At 36.2% G+C, this 12,437-nt stretch overlaps 1 protein-coding gene across 1 annotated transcript in view; it reads right to left on the bottom strand.

Moving 5' to 3' along the window:
- Positions 1 to 12,437, bottom strand: part of LOC140163497 (WD repeat-containing protein 90-like) — an 89,631-nt gene that overhangs the window by 65,642 nt on the left and 11,552 nt on the right. The window contains exons 5-13 of the mRNA XM_072186810.1: positions 11,091 to 11,385; positions 9,654 to 9,783; positions 7,994 to 8,053; positions 6,265 to 6,426; positions 4,386 to 4,451; positions 2,688 to 2,756; positions 2,194 to 2,304; positions 1,192 to 1,337; positions 113 to 170 (exon numbers count right to left, since the gene is read on the bottom strand). Coding sequence (XP_072042911.1) covers positions 113 to 170; positions 1,192 to 1,337; positions 2,194 to 2,304; positions 2,688 to 2,756; positions 4,386 to 4,451; positions 6,265 to 6,426; positions 7,994 to 8,053; positions 9,654 to 9,783; positions 11,091 to 11,385 — 1,097 coding nt within the window. The remainder of the gene's footprint in view (positions 1 to 112; positions 171 to 1,191; positions 1,338 to 2,193; positions 2,305 to 2,687; positions 2,757 to 4,385; positions 4,452 to 6,264; positions 6,427 to 7,993; positions 8,054 to 9,653; positions 9,784 to 11,090; positions 11,386 to 12,437) is intronic.

The following is a 12,437-nucleotide window of genomic DNA, read 5'->3' as shown; positions in this document are numbered from 1 at the left end:
GCCTGTGTTGTATGGGACCCTTTTACATCAGCGGACATCCACTGTCTTGAAATGATACAGCACAGAGCAGCGCAAAATTAGATAACAAAATAATACAAACTCAAAAACTTACATTTTTACCATGACCATCTTTACCAACACCACATAAAACATCACCACTTTGAGAAAAACTGTACACAAAATAAAAATGATTTAATATGGAAATAGTTACAGCACATTCAACATGTTTCTACTGATGTTTCTACTGAGCAAACAGTTGCCGATGAATTCGAGTAAATTGAGGGTTATAGAGGAATACGCGGTAACGTCCTCAGTAGAAAAAGATCAGGTGAAAGTGAATGTGGGGTAATGCAAGTGAACCTTTCCTTCACCCACCTTTTGAGGTGGTTATTAGTATACGCAGTAACATTCTCAGTAGAAACAGTGAAGATTTGGTGGGTGACACAGGAAGTTAGTTTACAACAACACAGCGACGTCACAAACAATATTTTCTGGATTTCCACCTTCCCCACTAAATACACAAGTTAACCTGCAAAAGGTTTGTGTAGCTTTATTTGTTGTACACATCTGGACCAATTTATAGCAAAACGCATCATTGCGTTCAGTCACAATGGTTCACTATGTAAAAAAAGAAGGCTGTTTTAAAAGTTGCACCTGAGTCCATAGGAGTCAACTTTCCACATTAACAAACACATGAATATTCCTGGACTACTGTATTGTTTGAGAATACTTTTATAGATTCAGATGCAACTTTTAAAATGGCCTCTTTTTTTACATAATGAATCATTGTGACTGAACGATGCGTAATGCTATAAATTGGTCCCAATGGTCCGCATGCACAAAAGAGTTAGAGTTAGACCTGGTTTAAGTGGAATTTAGTTTCATCAGGAATGGTCCTTTACTCTTATTTCCTTCCTAGAGTAGCTAGCAAATTTTAAAGATTTAAATGCAAAGTTCAAAAATAATACAAAATAACTTAAGAAAATGTAAAGGGAAGTGTCCTTTCTCCTGGTACTAAATTCCATTTAGACCAAGTCTAATTTTAGACCCGGTCTAACTCTTTTGTACATATGGACTAATGTGTTCAATAAACACTTATTCTGAAATGAAAGAATTTTTTTTTCCGTTTCTAGTTGCACAGACTGCGATCTCATTTGCATATTACGCTCTAGAATTGGTAGCTAATCTTACCTCAAGCAGTAGACTGAATGTACATGAGTTTTAAACATTGCCAAGCATTCTCCTGATTGGTACTTCCACACTCTTACAACACTCTGTTGGCCTGTCTGTGCAGAGGCTAGCAGACTTGTATTTTTGTTAAAACTCAAGCTAGAAATCTACATGACAATGGAATAATAATGAAAGCTGTATTTTAACTATTTTTATAAACTAGACAAAATTTCCATAATTCAGATTTCACGAAGATTTTTCTTACTATCTAAAGCTAGTCAAACAATTTGGTAAAAGTTTCATGAAAATTGGAGCAAATTTAATTTTTGACCCATGTACACAATTGACCTTCGACCCTTTCTGGCACATAACTTCGCAACCACAGGTCATATGCGCACAAATTTATATTTTTGTGATCCTTACGACCAGCCAGATTCAGCAGGTCCTAATTAGTAAAGATATCTAAGTTATTGACTTTTACTTAAAAATGCTTCAACAATTTTATACAATCACATATTTGAGATTTTACTCCAGTCTATTATGGGGCCGATCATTCCATGAAAATCAAGAGACAAAAATACTGCACCCACTTTGCACTGAATAGTGATACCTCGTATGTTTTACAGCCCAATCTTCCTCTTTACATTTTTCGTGTAAATGCAAATGTATGCAATGCCATGCGTAAATTGTTAGACATGGGGGATAGAATGGTCAGCCCTCATGAATATGCGAGAATCCTCATTCAATACAAAGCACAGGGACTTCGTTAATTGATGTACCATCTGTTTATTATTAGCCTAGTGGCCATATGCAGACCTGAAACTGACCATTTGTGAAAAAAGAGGAAAATGATTTAAAAAGAGGAAATTAATGTAAAATCATGCTAAGAAAAGCTCAAATTGGACTGAAAAATAACAAATAATGCATAAATTTCAGGAAATCATCTAAAAAGAGGAAAAGTTTCAGGTCTGCAAATGTGTGATATGTATGGACAACTTGGCGTGCATTTGTACATGTCATTACCTTGTCTGTGTGTCCAATAAAGAATCGTTGTTGTCCTGATAACACATCCATTGCAACTATCACAGCATGACTAGGGTATACTATATGCGTTCCATTGGCTGTCCACAGTGCCTAAACACAAACAAACTTTTAGTTTTATATCCATGTTTTTCATTCATATTTGAGAGTGTGCCACTTTGACAAGGAAAGATGCACATAAAGCAGTCCATTTAACTCAATCAGTAAAGTGCTTGACTGTCAATTGCCGTTTTCATGCCATACAAAACTTTAGGAGCTGATCAATGCTTGATGGTTTTTTGAACTGTGGATCCTTGGAATGGTTTATGGGATGATTTGGGCCACCATGTTCAGTAACTTTCTGTAAAGTGCATGGCCTTGTGGGTCTGGTGGCGCACTATAAAGATCATCGCTCTCAAGGTTGGGGTACAGAATTTTTATTCAAAAATCATGAAGCAGAAATATTGTTGGTACTGTTTTGAATTAAAGGATTTTACCTGTGTTGTTGTGCAGCCTCCAAATCCTATTATTCTTCTCAAAGACATGATTGGATCAGGTTTTAGACTCTACAAAATAAACAAGATACATAAAAACATTTTGCATTATCAGTAGTGTATATCAGTTTTACATTTTACACCATGATTCCCAAATTATATTTGGGAAAACCTTCAACCATTAATGAGTGTACAGTGAAAATCATGGAAGCAGCGTTCGAATTAAGAAAAAAAAGTGGTTGTCCACCGGACAACCAGGTAACAGTTTTTGGTTGTCCGCCAAATATTTCAGTTGTCCGTGATTTTTCAAACAAATTACGCTACAAAGTCAGACATTTCTTTCGATCTGCTCCTGAAATCATCACTCGTCATGTTTTTGTTTTCGCAAAATGAACGTATAGTAAATGCTAAAAATGTGCTAATTATAGCGGATGCAAAAAACAAAAAACATTTGAATGGTTTGATTTTGTTTTTAAAAATTGGTTTTATTCATCGTAAAATTAATATAATTATGGAATCGTATATTATTTTTAAGAAAATTTACTTGAAATGTAAATAAAAAATAATATTTTCAGCTTGTGATAATATTACAACATCAACCGCACGCGCACGCCAGGACAGAACATCGTTAAAATTACAGAGTTCCATGACTTCCACATATCGCTATTTACAAAAGAACTTGAAACTTTGTATTCTGTCATTTTTGTGAATGCGACTGCTGAAGGAAATTTCCACTCCACGTGTTCTGGTTAGCCTCTTCCCAATGACGCAGTTAATCTGTCCAGAATATGACAAGGTGCATGTATGCATACACACTACTGACACTAGGTATGCGATAAATTTGTGTGGCGACCAATTTTGTTTACATCAAGAGTTGTGGAATCATCAGCTGGGTTTTCCCCATCATGTCGCAATGCATACGAAACTACAAGTTTTCGGGGCTGTGATTGCTTGCATAAAACAACAATATAAATGAGAAATTGATCATCATATAGCCACCATCGTTTGTCACCTGTGTAAAGATTATGTAATGTATATTAAAATATAGAAATTGTGTGTAGATTTTTGGTTGTCAACCGGACAACCGGCGACCTCATTTAAGTTGTCCGACGCTTGTTTTGATTAATTTGGATAACCAGATAACCACTATTTCGAACGCTGCATGGAAGCAGTTCAGTTAGTGCATGGATCCCTGCTTTTCCGACCATTCTGTGTCTATCTGGATAATAAATCTATTTTTAATTTGGATGCTAAATCATTTTTAATTTCAATTTTTCAATTTGACATGGGCCCTTTTCCATTAGTGATCAAATCAATGTTGAACTCATTGGTAGAAGCTCCCTTTGAAACTAGAATAAACCAGAGGCACACTGTGTTCTTCTCAAGCCATGACCAACAGGCAAACATGGTTGAGTATACACTCCTAGTAAGCTACCTCGCTCTATTTTGCTTTCATAGAATAAACAGTATTGGAAAATGAAGAAAATAACCAAAATATAAATATTTATGCTGTATGTTGAAAATATAAACACAAAATTTAAATAACTTTTAGCTTCTGTGTTTGAAAAAATTGGAAAAAAGTTGGAAAATCTAAACATTTTTTCTCTAAAAAATAATAATAATAAAGAAAACCCCATCAGCAGGTTTTGATTTCTTTGGGAGTTCATGGGATTACTGAAATCCAATATGTGTATGTCTTACCTTGTAATGTGACTGCTTAGGCGGGAGTGAAGCTCTTGTAGGTTTAGCCAACTTAGTTGATTTCACCTGTAACATCAAATATATTCATCAATAGAAAATGAATTTTAATTTTTAGGTAAACATGTCATTTACCTGTCCACACTCTACCCTTGCATCAATCTATAAAGCAGCATGATTGAAATTGCATCAATCACTGAACCTGACTCTCAACAGGATTGTAATTTTCTGCCTCCTGTTACACACATTTTTTTAATCACATAATTTTAAAAAGTCCCATTCAGTGATCCCAGCAAAAGTGTAAAAAAATTTAAATTGTTTATAAATTGCTTAAGGGGGTACTACACCCCTCAATAAATTTGTGTCTATTTTTGCATTTTTCTCAAAAACTAATAACACACTGGTAACAAAAGTTATGTATAATATAGGGGCAAGAAATCCAATTACTACACTGGAATTTCAGTGACCCAAGACAAGCGGTTTGTTATTTATGATAAAAAATAAGGTACCACGAGGATGTACCTCATTTCCTTTTATATATACTGAACCGCTTGTCTTGAGTCGCTGAAATTTCAGTGTAGTAATTGGATTCCTTGCCCCAATATTTATACAAAACTTTTGTTACCAGTGTGTTATTATTTTTTGAGAAAAATGCAAAAATAGCCACAAATTTACTACAGGGGTGTAGTACCCCTTAAAAGTGAAGGATAACTTATAAGTCATTCAAATTGTCGATGTCATTTGCTATTTTTGAAATGACAAATTTGGCACAACACAAAGAAAACAGCAGTATAGACTAAGTTGAAGCCCCATTGAAATACATGTAGCTGATTTCTATACTGTCAGTAAACCAGACCTTGTCTTTTGAAAATTGCTGGCGAGTGACAAATCACTCTCCTCAAAACTTGTCAGGTGAGCTGTAGGCGAGTGATTTTAATTAGTATTACACCAAATGTAGGTGAGTGATAAAAAGCTCTCCTCAGCTTCATTTTAGGTGAGTGATGGTGAGTGATCGCTCTCACTCGCCTCAAAAGACAAGGCCTGGTAAACAAATTACAAAGCTGAATCAGTAACAGGCTATGTTAGCACATCTATGGCAATGACAAAAGATACCAAAATCTGAATTTTGATGATTTTTACGATCACCCTGATGAGCAAATCACTGAATGGGCCTTTAATTTCACATGCAAATAATTATACATGCAGACATTTTCAAGGAACATTCATATTTTTTTTCATGCTCAACACAGCTACAACGGAAAAAGAAATGTGTCAAGTCAAATTCGAGTCGTGAAAATATTTGCCCAGTAAATATTATTTCTTGCAATTTTTGTTGTGCGCCAGAAAGAAGTGTAGTTTCAATACTCAATGCCTGTGTTCAGTCAAGAGGGAAATCGGAGCAGCCTAACCAGCGGTCAGAATAACTTCGGAGCAAGAAAAAGTAAATGTTCAGATATGAATACCAATTGTCTAGTTTTGAACACAAAAGGCACAGGTTTTGAATCCCGCTGAACAAAAGGGTGTGGATGCTTCACTTGCTACTGAATTTGTTCTTTATATGCGACACAATCTGGTACATGGACGCCAAATTTGAAATTGGGATACAGGTAAAATATGGAGTAAAAAAACAATAAAATACATAATAATATAGACATCACAAAACTTTGTGGGTTCTCCCTTTTCAGTATATGATAGCCTAAATTTTCAAAAATGACTCATATGCATGCCTCCATGGACCAGATTGTTTCACATATATCAGAAAACTCAAAATCACAAAATTAAAAACTATCGTAGTTCAATATCGGCAAACAATGAAAATGAACTTGTGCAAAAGTGACCACTTTGACAGTATTTGTAATCCTCAATCTCATGCTAAGCTTACCAAACCAGGGCCCTGGTGTCTATGCAGAGTTACATCATCATCAGGATTAGCAAACACATGTACTTCTCCTTGCGTTCCTTTCATTATGGACACATCACCTGTACTACCTTGTAGACCTACTTCAGGAAGCCGACTCACTACTGATGGTTTCTTACGCACACTCTGTAATGATAGCAGCATATAATGGTATTAATAATCATGGTGTTGTTCAATCAATCTTTATTAATACAGCAAGCAAAATACATACAAGCTAGCAAAACAACAAAGATTGTATACAAATGCTCAGGACATGTACTAGGGTCAGCAGAGCTGACCCGGATACGGTGCAGGGCTGCACGCAAGACAACAAATTAAAACAAAAAACATAGGCCTATGCATAATAAGGCAAAAAATGCAAGAGGCAAATGAATGGCAAAACACTTAAGCTTGAGATGAGGTTGATCAGATGAGCCCCATGTCAGTTCATAACGTGCATTCCAGATAGCATGGAGAGGATAGCAAGTTTGCAATAGCAAGTTTATCCTTTGTGTAAAACTGCACCAATTAGCCTAGCACAGATATAAAAAATCCTAGATTGAAGGATTATACAGCTGTATTACGTAAGTTGCTTAATTCCTCAATGGAGTTTTTACACTAGTCTAACTCATGAATATCTTACACAAAGGATACACTTTATGGTTATGATGAGATATATAAACTTCAGGTTTGCTATGCAAATAGATTTCCCACAGGGTTTGATTTAACTTGGACAACCTGCTACACAAATTTCAGCTTGTATAGCAATTTTTTTAAATGTAAACATATGCTAATATTATAAGAACATCACCTAAATAATGTTTTCGCTAAAAAATTGCTACGCACATTTTTCAAAGTAAATTGAGCCCTGCCACTTCACTGCATTTACTATAGTTTTGCACTTAGGAAATACTGGTTTGCGACAGACAAATATTTCAGACTTAACTATTTTCCCCATACTTGCCCCATGTGTACTGACACAAAGCACAAGCCAATGTCACATGTAGCTTGTTTGGGCCAACATTTAGCCATGAATAATGTCAAAAATAAAACTATGAGAAGAATTCTTTCTTGCAATGGTGGTGAAATCTTGATCTTAAAATGATTGAATATTACAATGTTATGTTTCAGCTGATGACCTTACACGCCCCAAGTAAGAATACAACCTCACAAACAGTGACATTATAACATGGGAGTCAAGGGTGAAAATAAGAAATGATGAACCAGGGGCTCCTTTTTACACAAAATGGCCCCTGGTTCACTTCATTCAACACAGAACCAGGAGCCACTTCTAATCAACAAGGGGCCAATATTTGTTCTGGATAAGTTCATCATGCATTAATGGCTATGGAATTGGGTATAGTGACCAGGGGCCAGTTTCTGAAGAAAAGTGTCCCCTGGTCAGCTTAAATTTAGATGGGACCAGGGGCCATTTCAGGGTTTCTGGGGGCTAAACGGCTCCCATCTCCCACTTATTTTCACCCTTGCATGGAGTACACTTCAAACGTCATTTCACAATGATGTACTAAAAACAATATGATGAAAAACAACAAGCCATCACTGCACGATGAATTATTGCAGTATACATGCACTGGGCTAAGCAATACAATCCTATTGCTGCCATATGGAGAAGGTATTGGCATTCTTTCACATCTAATTGTAATTAATAACTTTATTTGGCTGTATATAAAAAAAAAAGCAATAAACTTAATACCTTCTTTGGTGTTGTTAACTTGTTTATCAAGGACACTCTACTGTTGACAGCTTTGCTAACCTAAAAGATATTGAAAGAAAGAAAAAAGAAATTATGTTTTAGAACCAAAGAAAACCATAGCCGTAACTATATTGTTGTGGGGTCATTCTTGTTGCTGGATTTGACTGCATAGAGTTAATTAGGGGGCTGTTTAGGATACTTTAATGCTCTGCGTGCTGGCCATAAGCTTTACCATAAAAATATTTTCTCAAGCTATTCAAACTATCAAGAGCTATCTCAAGAACCACTGAACCAATACCAGACTTATTTGTGTACATCCATATCAAAACGATGCACTTGTCGGCTGCTACATGTACATGTGTCTCATTTCACATAATAGCTAGAAATAAATACCAGACTCATATCAAGTGTAGGTCACTTTAAATCATCCCCAAGTCAAATTGTATAAGGAATGTTCTCTGTATTCCTAAACCACATGACTTGGGATGATTTGAAGTGACCTCCACTTCAAAGATCAGTCTGGTTTTTATTCCTCACTATTATGTGAAATGAGACACATGTAGCAGCCGACAAGTGCATCGTTTTGATATGGATGTACACATTTGTACTCATAGTAATGCATTTTTCATGCTGTTTCAAATTTAGTCATGAGAATGTACAGATTAAACAAAAAAAATTTTAAGAAAATTTGAAACTTGTCGTCTGCAGTCGACACCCGTGTGGAGAGGGTTAACATGAGTCCAGCATTTAATCAGAATCAGACATTTCCTCCTAAAAGAATGAATGCCTTGGCACTGGTCATATATCGACGTTGGGCAGGAAAAAAACCCCTATACTTTGATCAACTCGTAATTGACAGGCCTTATAGCGTTGCGGATTAATATCAATATATTTTATTTTAAGGATTTTCTTATATTCCGCCACAAGTATCACAAATTAATAATTCAAGTCCTATACGGTACTTTGTCTACTTAATTAAAACACACAATAGAGACCAGACAGGTCAACAATATCACTCTTAACGTAGCTCTACTTTTCGGCGTAGTGATAAAAGCCTAACAATTCCCGCCAATTACGAGCTGATCTAAGTATATGTGCGTGTGGCCCCTGAACATGTTTAAACAAAACTGCCAACAAGGACCCCAATGGAATTAAGCTTTCTTCGGAAGGCTTTTTGGGCTATCCTTGGTACTCATTGGTATTTATTCCCTTGTCACCTCGTGCAATAGTTTATTCTGGTACCCTGAATTACATACATGTACAGTAGATTTTAAAGTATTTTATCCATAATGTGCAATATTGTATTTTCTTTTTGTTTGAAATTTTTGATGTATATTGAGTGCTAAATAAAATGAAATGAAATGAAAGGTTATAAGGAGGTTTGGCTGTAAACATGTTCAGGGGCCAATGACACATGAGGTTTTTCCTGCCCAACAACGATATACACTTACAATACAAATATCTGATGAGTGACAATTGAAACAATGAAGGATACAGGTAAGTCAGGGCCTAGATTTCATCTTGGTTTGCGAGAATCAAAATCCATCAGTCACTGCACTTACTGTATGATACAACGATAGAAGTCGATTCTTGCAACCGAATCTTACGAGAATCAATTCTGTGATTTTCATTGAAATCTAGGCCCTGTATGTATACTTACATGTACTTGCTTTGGGGAAGCTTTTTGAGGACTAATCTTCCCTAACGATTGACTTGTTCTATTCAAAGATGTTATATCTTGGTTTGACTGGATAGAGTCAAAAGGCACTCTTGATGCTGCCGAAGGAAATCTGTAAACAAATACAACAAAAGACGAAAAATATAAGTCATGTAAAGTGAAATGTGTGTGGGGATGTTAAGGGTACTTATATATGATTTACCGTCAAGTGGCTCATTTCGGAATGCAATCATGCATTATGAAAAGCTAAGAAATATAGTTTCTGCAGCGTCAATGGGACTCAAACCAGCGATTCGTTACTTTGTTGTTTGTGAATCCAGGTCTTTACAGCTAGGCCACAGAGGCAGTTGGATGGAGACAAGTTTAATAAAAAAAAAAAATTTTTAAAGCGCAGTGATTTATAGTGCGCTATGCACAGGCACAACGCCTAGACGTTGATCCACAAGCCTCAGCACACTTTACAGGTTGTCGCTGACCACTACGGCCCCACATCATTCCATAAACCATTTAACAACAAACCAGGGACTTTGCTGCTACAAGAGCGCACACCCTTGACATTCCATAAATAACCATCGCAACCAGGATCAGCTCCCCGAGTTTCGTACGGGTTACAACAAGACAATTAGCAGTAAGTTCCTTGTCCAGGGAATTTCAAGCTAACTCAAATTTTCACGAGAGCATACAAGGCACCGCCAGGGTTCGAACCCGCAACCTCTCGCACCATACAATGTAGTCGAACCGTCGAACGCCTTAACGATTGAGCTAACTTGACTTAATATAAAACATGAATCTCATAATGCTGTGTTTAGCCATTTGTTTACATAAAAATAACACATTTTGTTAAGATGAAATGGCCGTTTTACATAATAAATAGCATGAATATTTATAGAAGGCCTCAAACAAATCATGCAGACACTGATATGATGATGAAATTGCATAAGTCGGAAAATATCTGCATCGCAATGTCTTGTTTTGATTTTTGGAATTTGACCTTAAAATTTACGACTTAGTGACATTCTCATTTGAAATCAGCAAAAGATATTTAAACAATATAAATTATGGCCTTATTCTTTTTCTGGAGTTTATATGAAATAGCTTCAACAATGGTTCGCTGCATAGTAAGAACAGCCTTGGCCTAAAAAAGGGCGAGAGGTGGCATATTAACGGATTCAGGCTAAATTCAAAATTGATATAGAATGTTTGTTTTTTGATCGATTACAAAAATTAATTTTTGTCATTGATTGAAATTGTGTCTGTCAATCATTATACTACACAATATTTACTCCAAGGGCTCTTATATTTCTTCAAATAATTTTTATAATGATAGAGTGAATCCCCTGGCCCTCTATAATTATGCAGATATGATCCTGCCGCCTTGAATATTTGAGGTGTTGTAGTAGAGAAAGAGCCAATACTGACCTGATATAATCATAGTGATCATGCCAAATGTGTCCCTTTGGCACCGGAAAATTCATATCCCTTGGCAATGGAGACACACCCTTCGCTATCAACCCTGTTTCCCTTGCTTGCTGCACTGTTATCCCTGGTTCATACTGTATATCAGTAGTGAAGAGATTCTTGATGAACAGGTTGGCACAAAGACGCACACTCTTCAGATAGGCATACTTGCGATTTAAATACATGGAGAGAATATACTGGAAGTCCAGGAGGAGGAGCGTCCATCTGGTAGTAGCAGGAGCTGGACCTTGAGTGTCTGAAATGGATTGCAAATATGGTTTTATTATCAATACAGCATATTAATATATATAGTCCTTTGAAAAATAAATACTGTATTTAGTCAAATAAACGCCCAAGGCGTTACATTTTCCCAAGGGGGGGCGTTATTCAAGGTCAATTTTAGAACGATAATTTCCGTTAAAATCATTAGGTAAACTAAAAACACACGCTAAAATGACAAACTATGAACTAGAAACACTGACTTCTGGCTCACTTCCGGGTTTCTGATCCAGATTTTCGCCAATTATTGACGCTATTATCGACCATGTGGGGAACTTGGTACGCTTACTACACAAGATAGCATGGAAATATCGGCATTTTTGATACATCTTGGTTGAAAAAAGTGGTGGGGGGCGTTTATTTGAGGGGGGCGACTATTTGACGAAATATGGTAGGTGCTCATTAATTTACAGTGGAACAGCTATCACCTTATTAGAAAATCACCCTTTGTTGTGTTTGGAATTTCCATGGCATATATGTAATTACATTGACCCAGCCAACTTACATTACCAGCAATGTATGTACATGTATCAAGGGCCTAAAACCAGACCTGCGTATATCTATTTTTGGTTATGAAGAGTTGAGTTCACTATTAGGTATGCCAATGAATATACTTTCACTGCCAGAAATGTGTATGTCTAATATTGAAAATACAGTCAACGCAATAAATTAAAAGTAACCTTGTACGTAGTGGTAATTCACCGTAATTACACGCATGTTAACAACTGAATCGTGCACCTTAACAAATGAGATTAAAATTGTCATGCAATGTACAACATCCTCTACTGGGTAAAGATCACAAACAATAAAGCAAAAGCTACGTATTATAATTCATTTGTAATGACCTCTGAGAAGGAGGCCAATTTTACTGAAGCACACCACCAATTTTCTTTTTTCTTAAGTTGGGTGCTGGTTGCAATCGGGTAGATTTTCCAGATTTATTACTTTTGGGCAGATTTTTTTTTTCTTTGGAGAAATCAGAAAACTTGGGTTATATCTGAATAACTCCTCAAGAATCAGAGTAGTTGG

Source organism: Amphiura filiformis, chromosome 11 (assembly GCF_039555335.1).
Source record: "Amphiura filiformis chromosome 11, Afil_fr2py, whole genome shotgun sequence".
Lineage (NCBI taxonomy): Eukaryota > Metazoa > Echinodermata > Ophiuroidea > Amphilepidida > Amphiuridae > Amphiura > Amphiura filiformis.
Note: the sequence above shows the minus strand (reverse complement) of the source record. Positions and strands in the feature narration are given on the sequence as shown.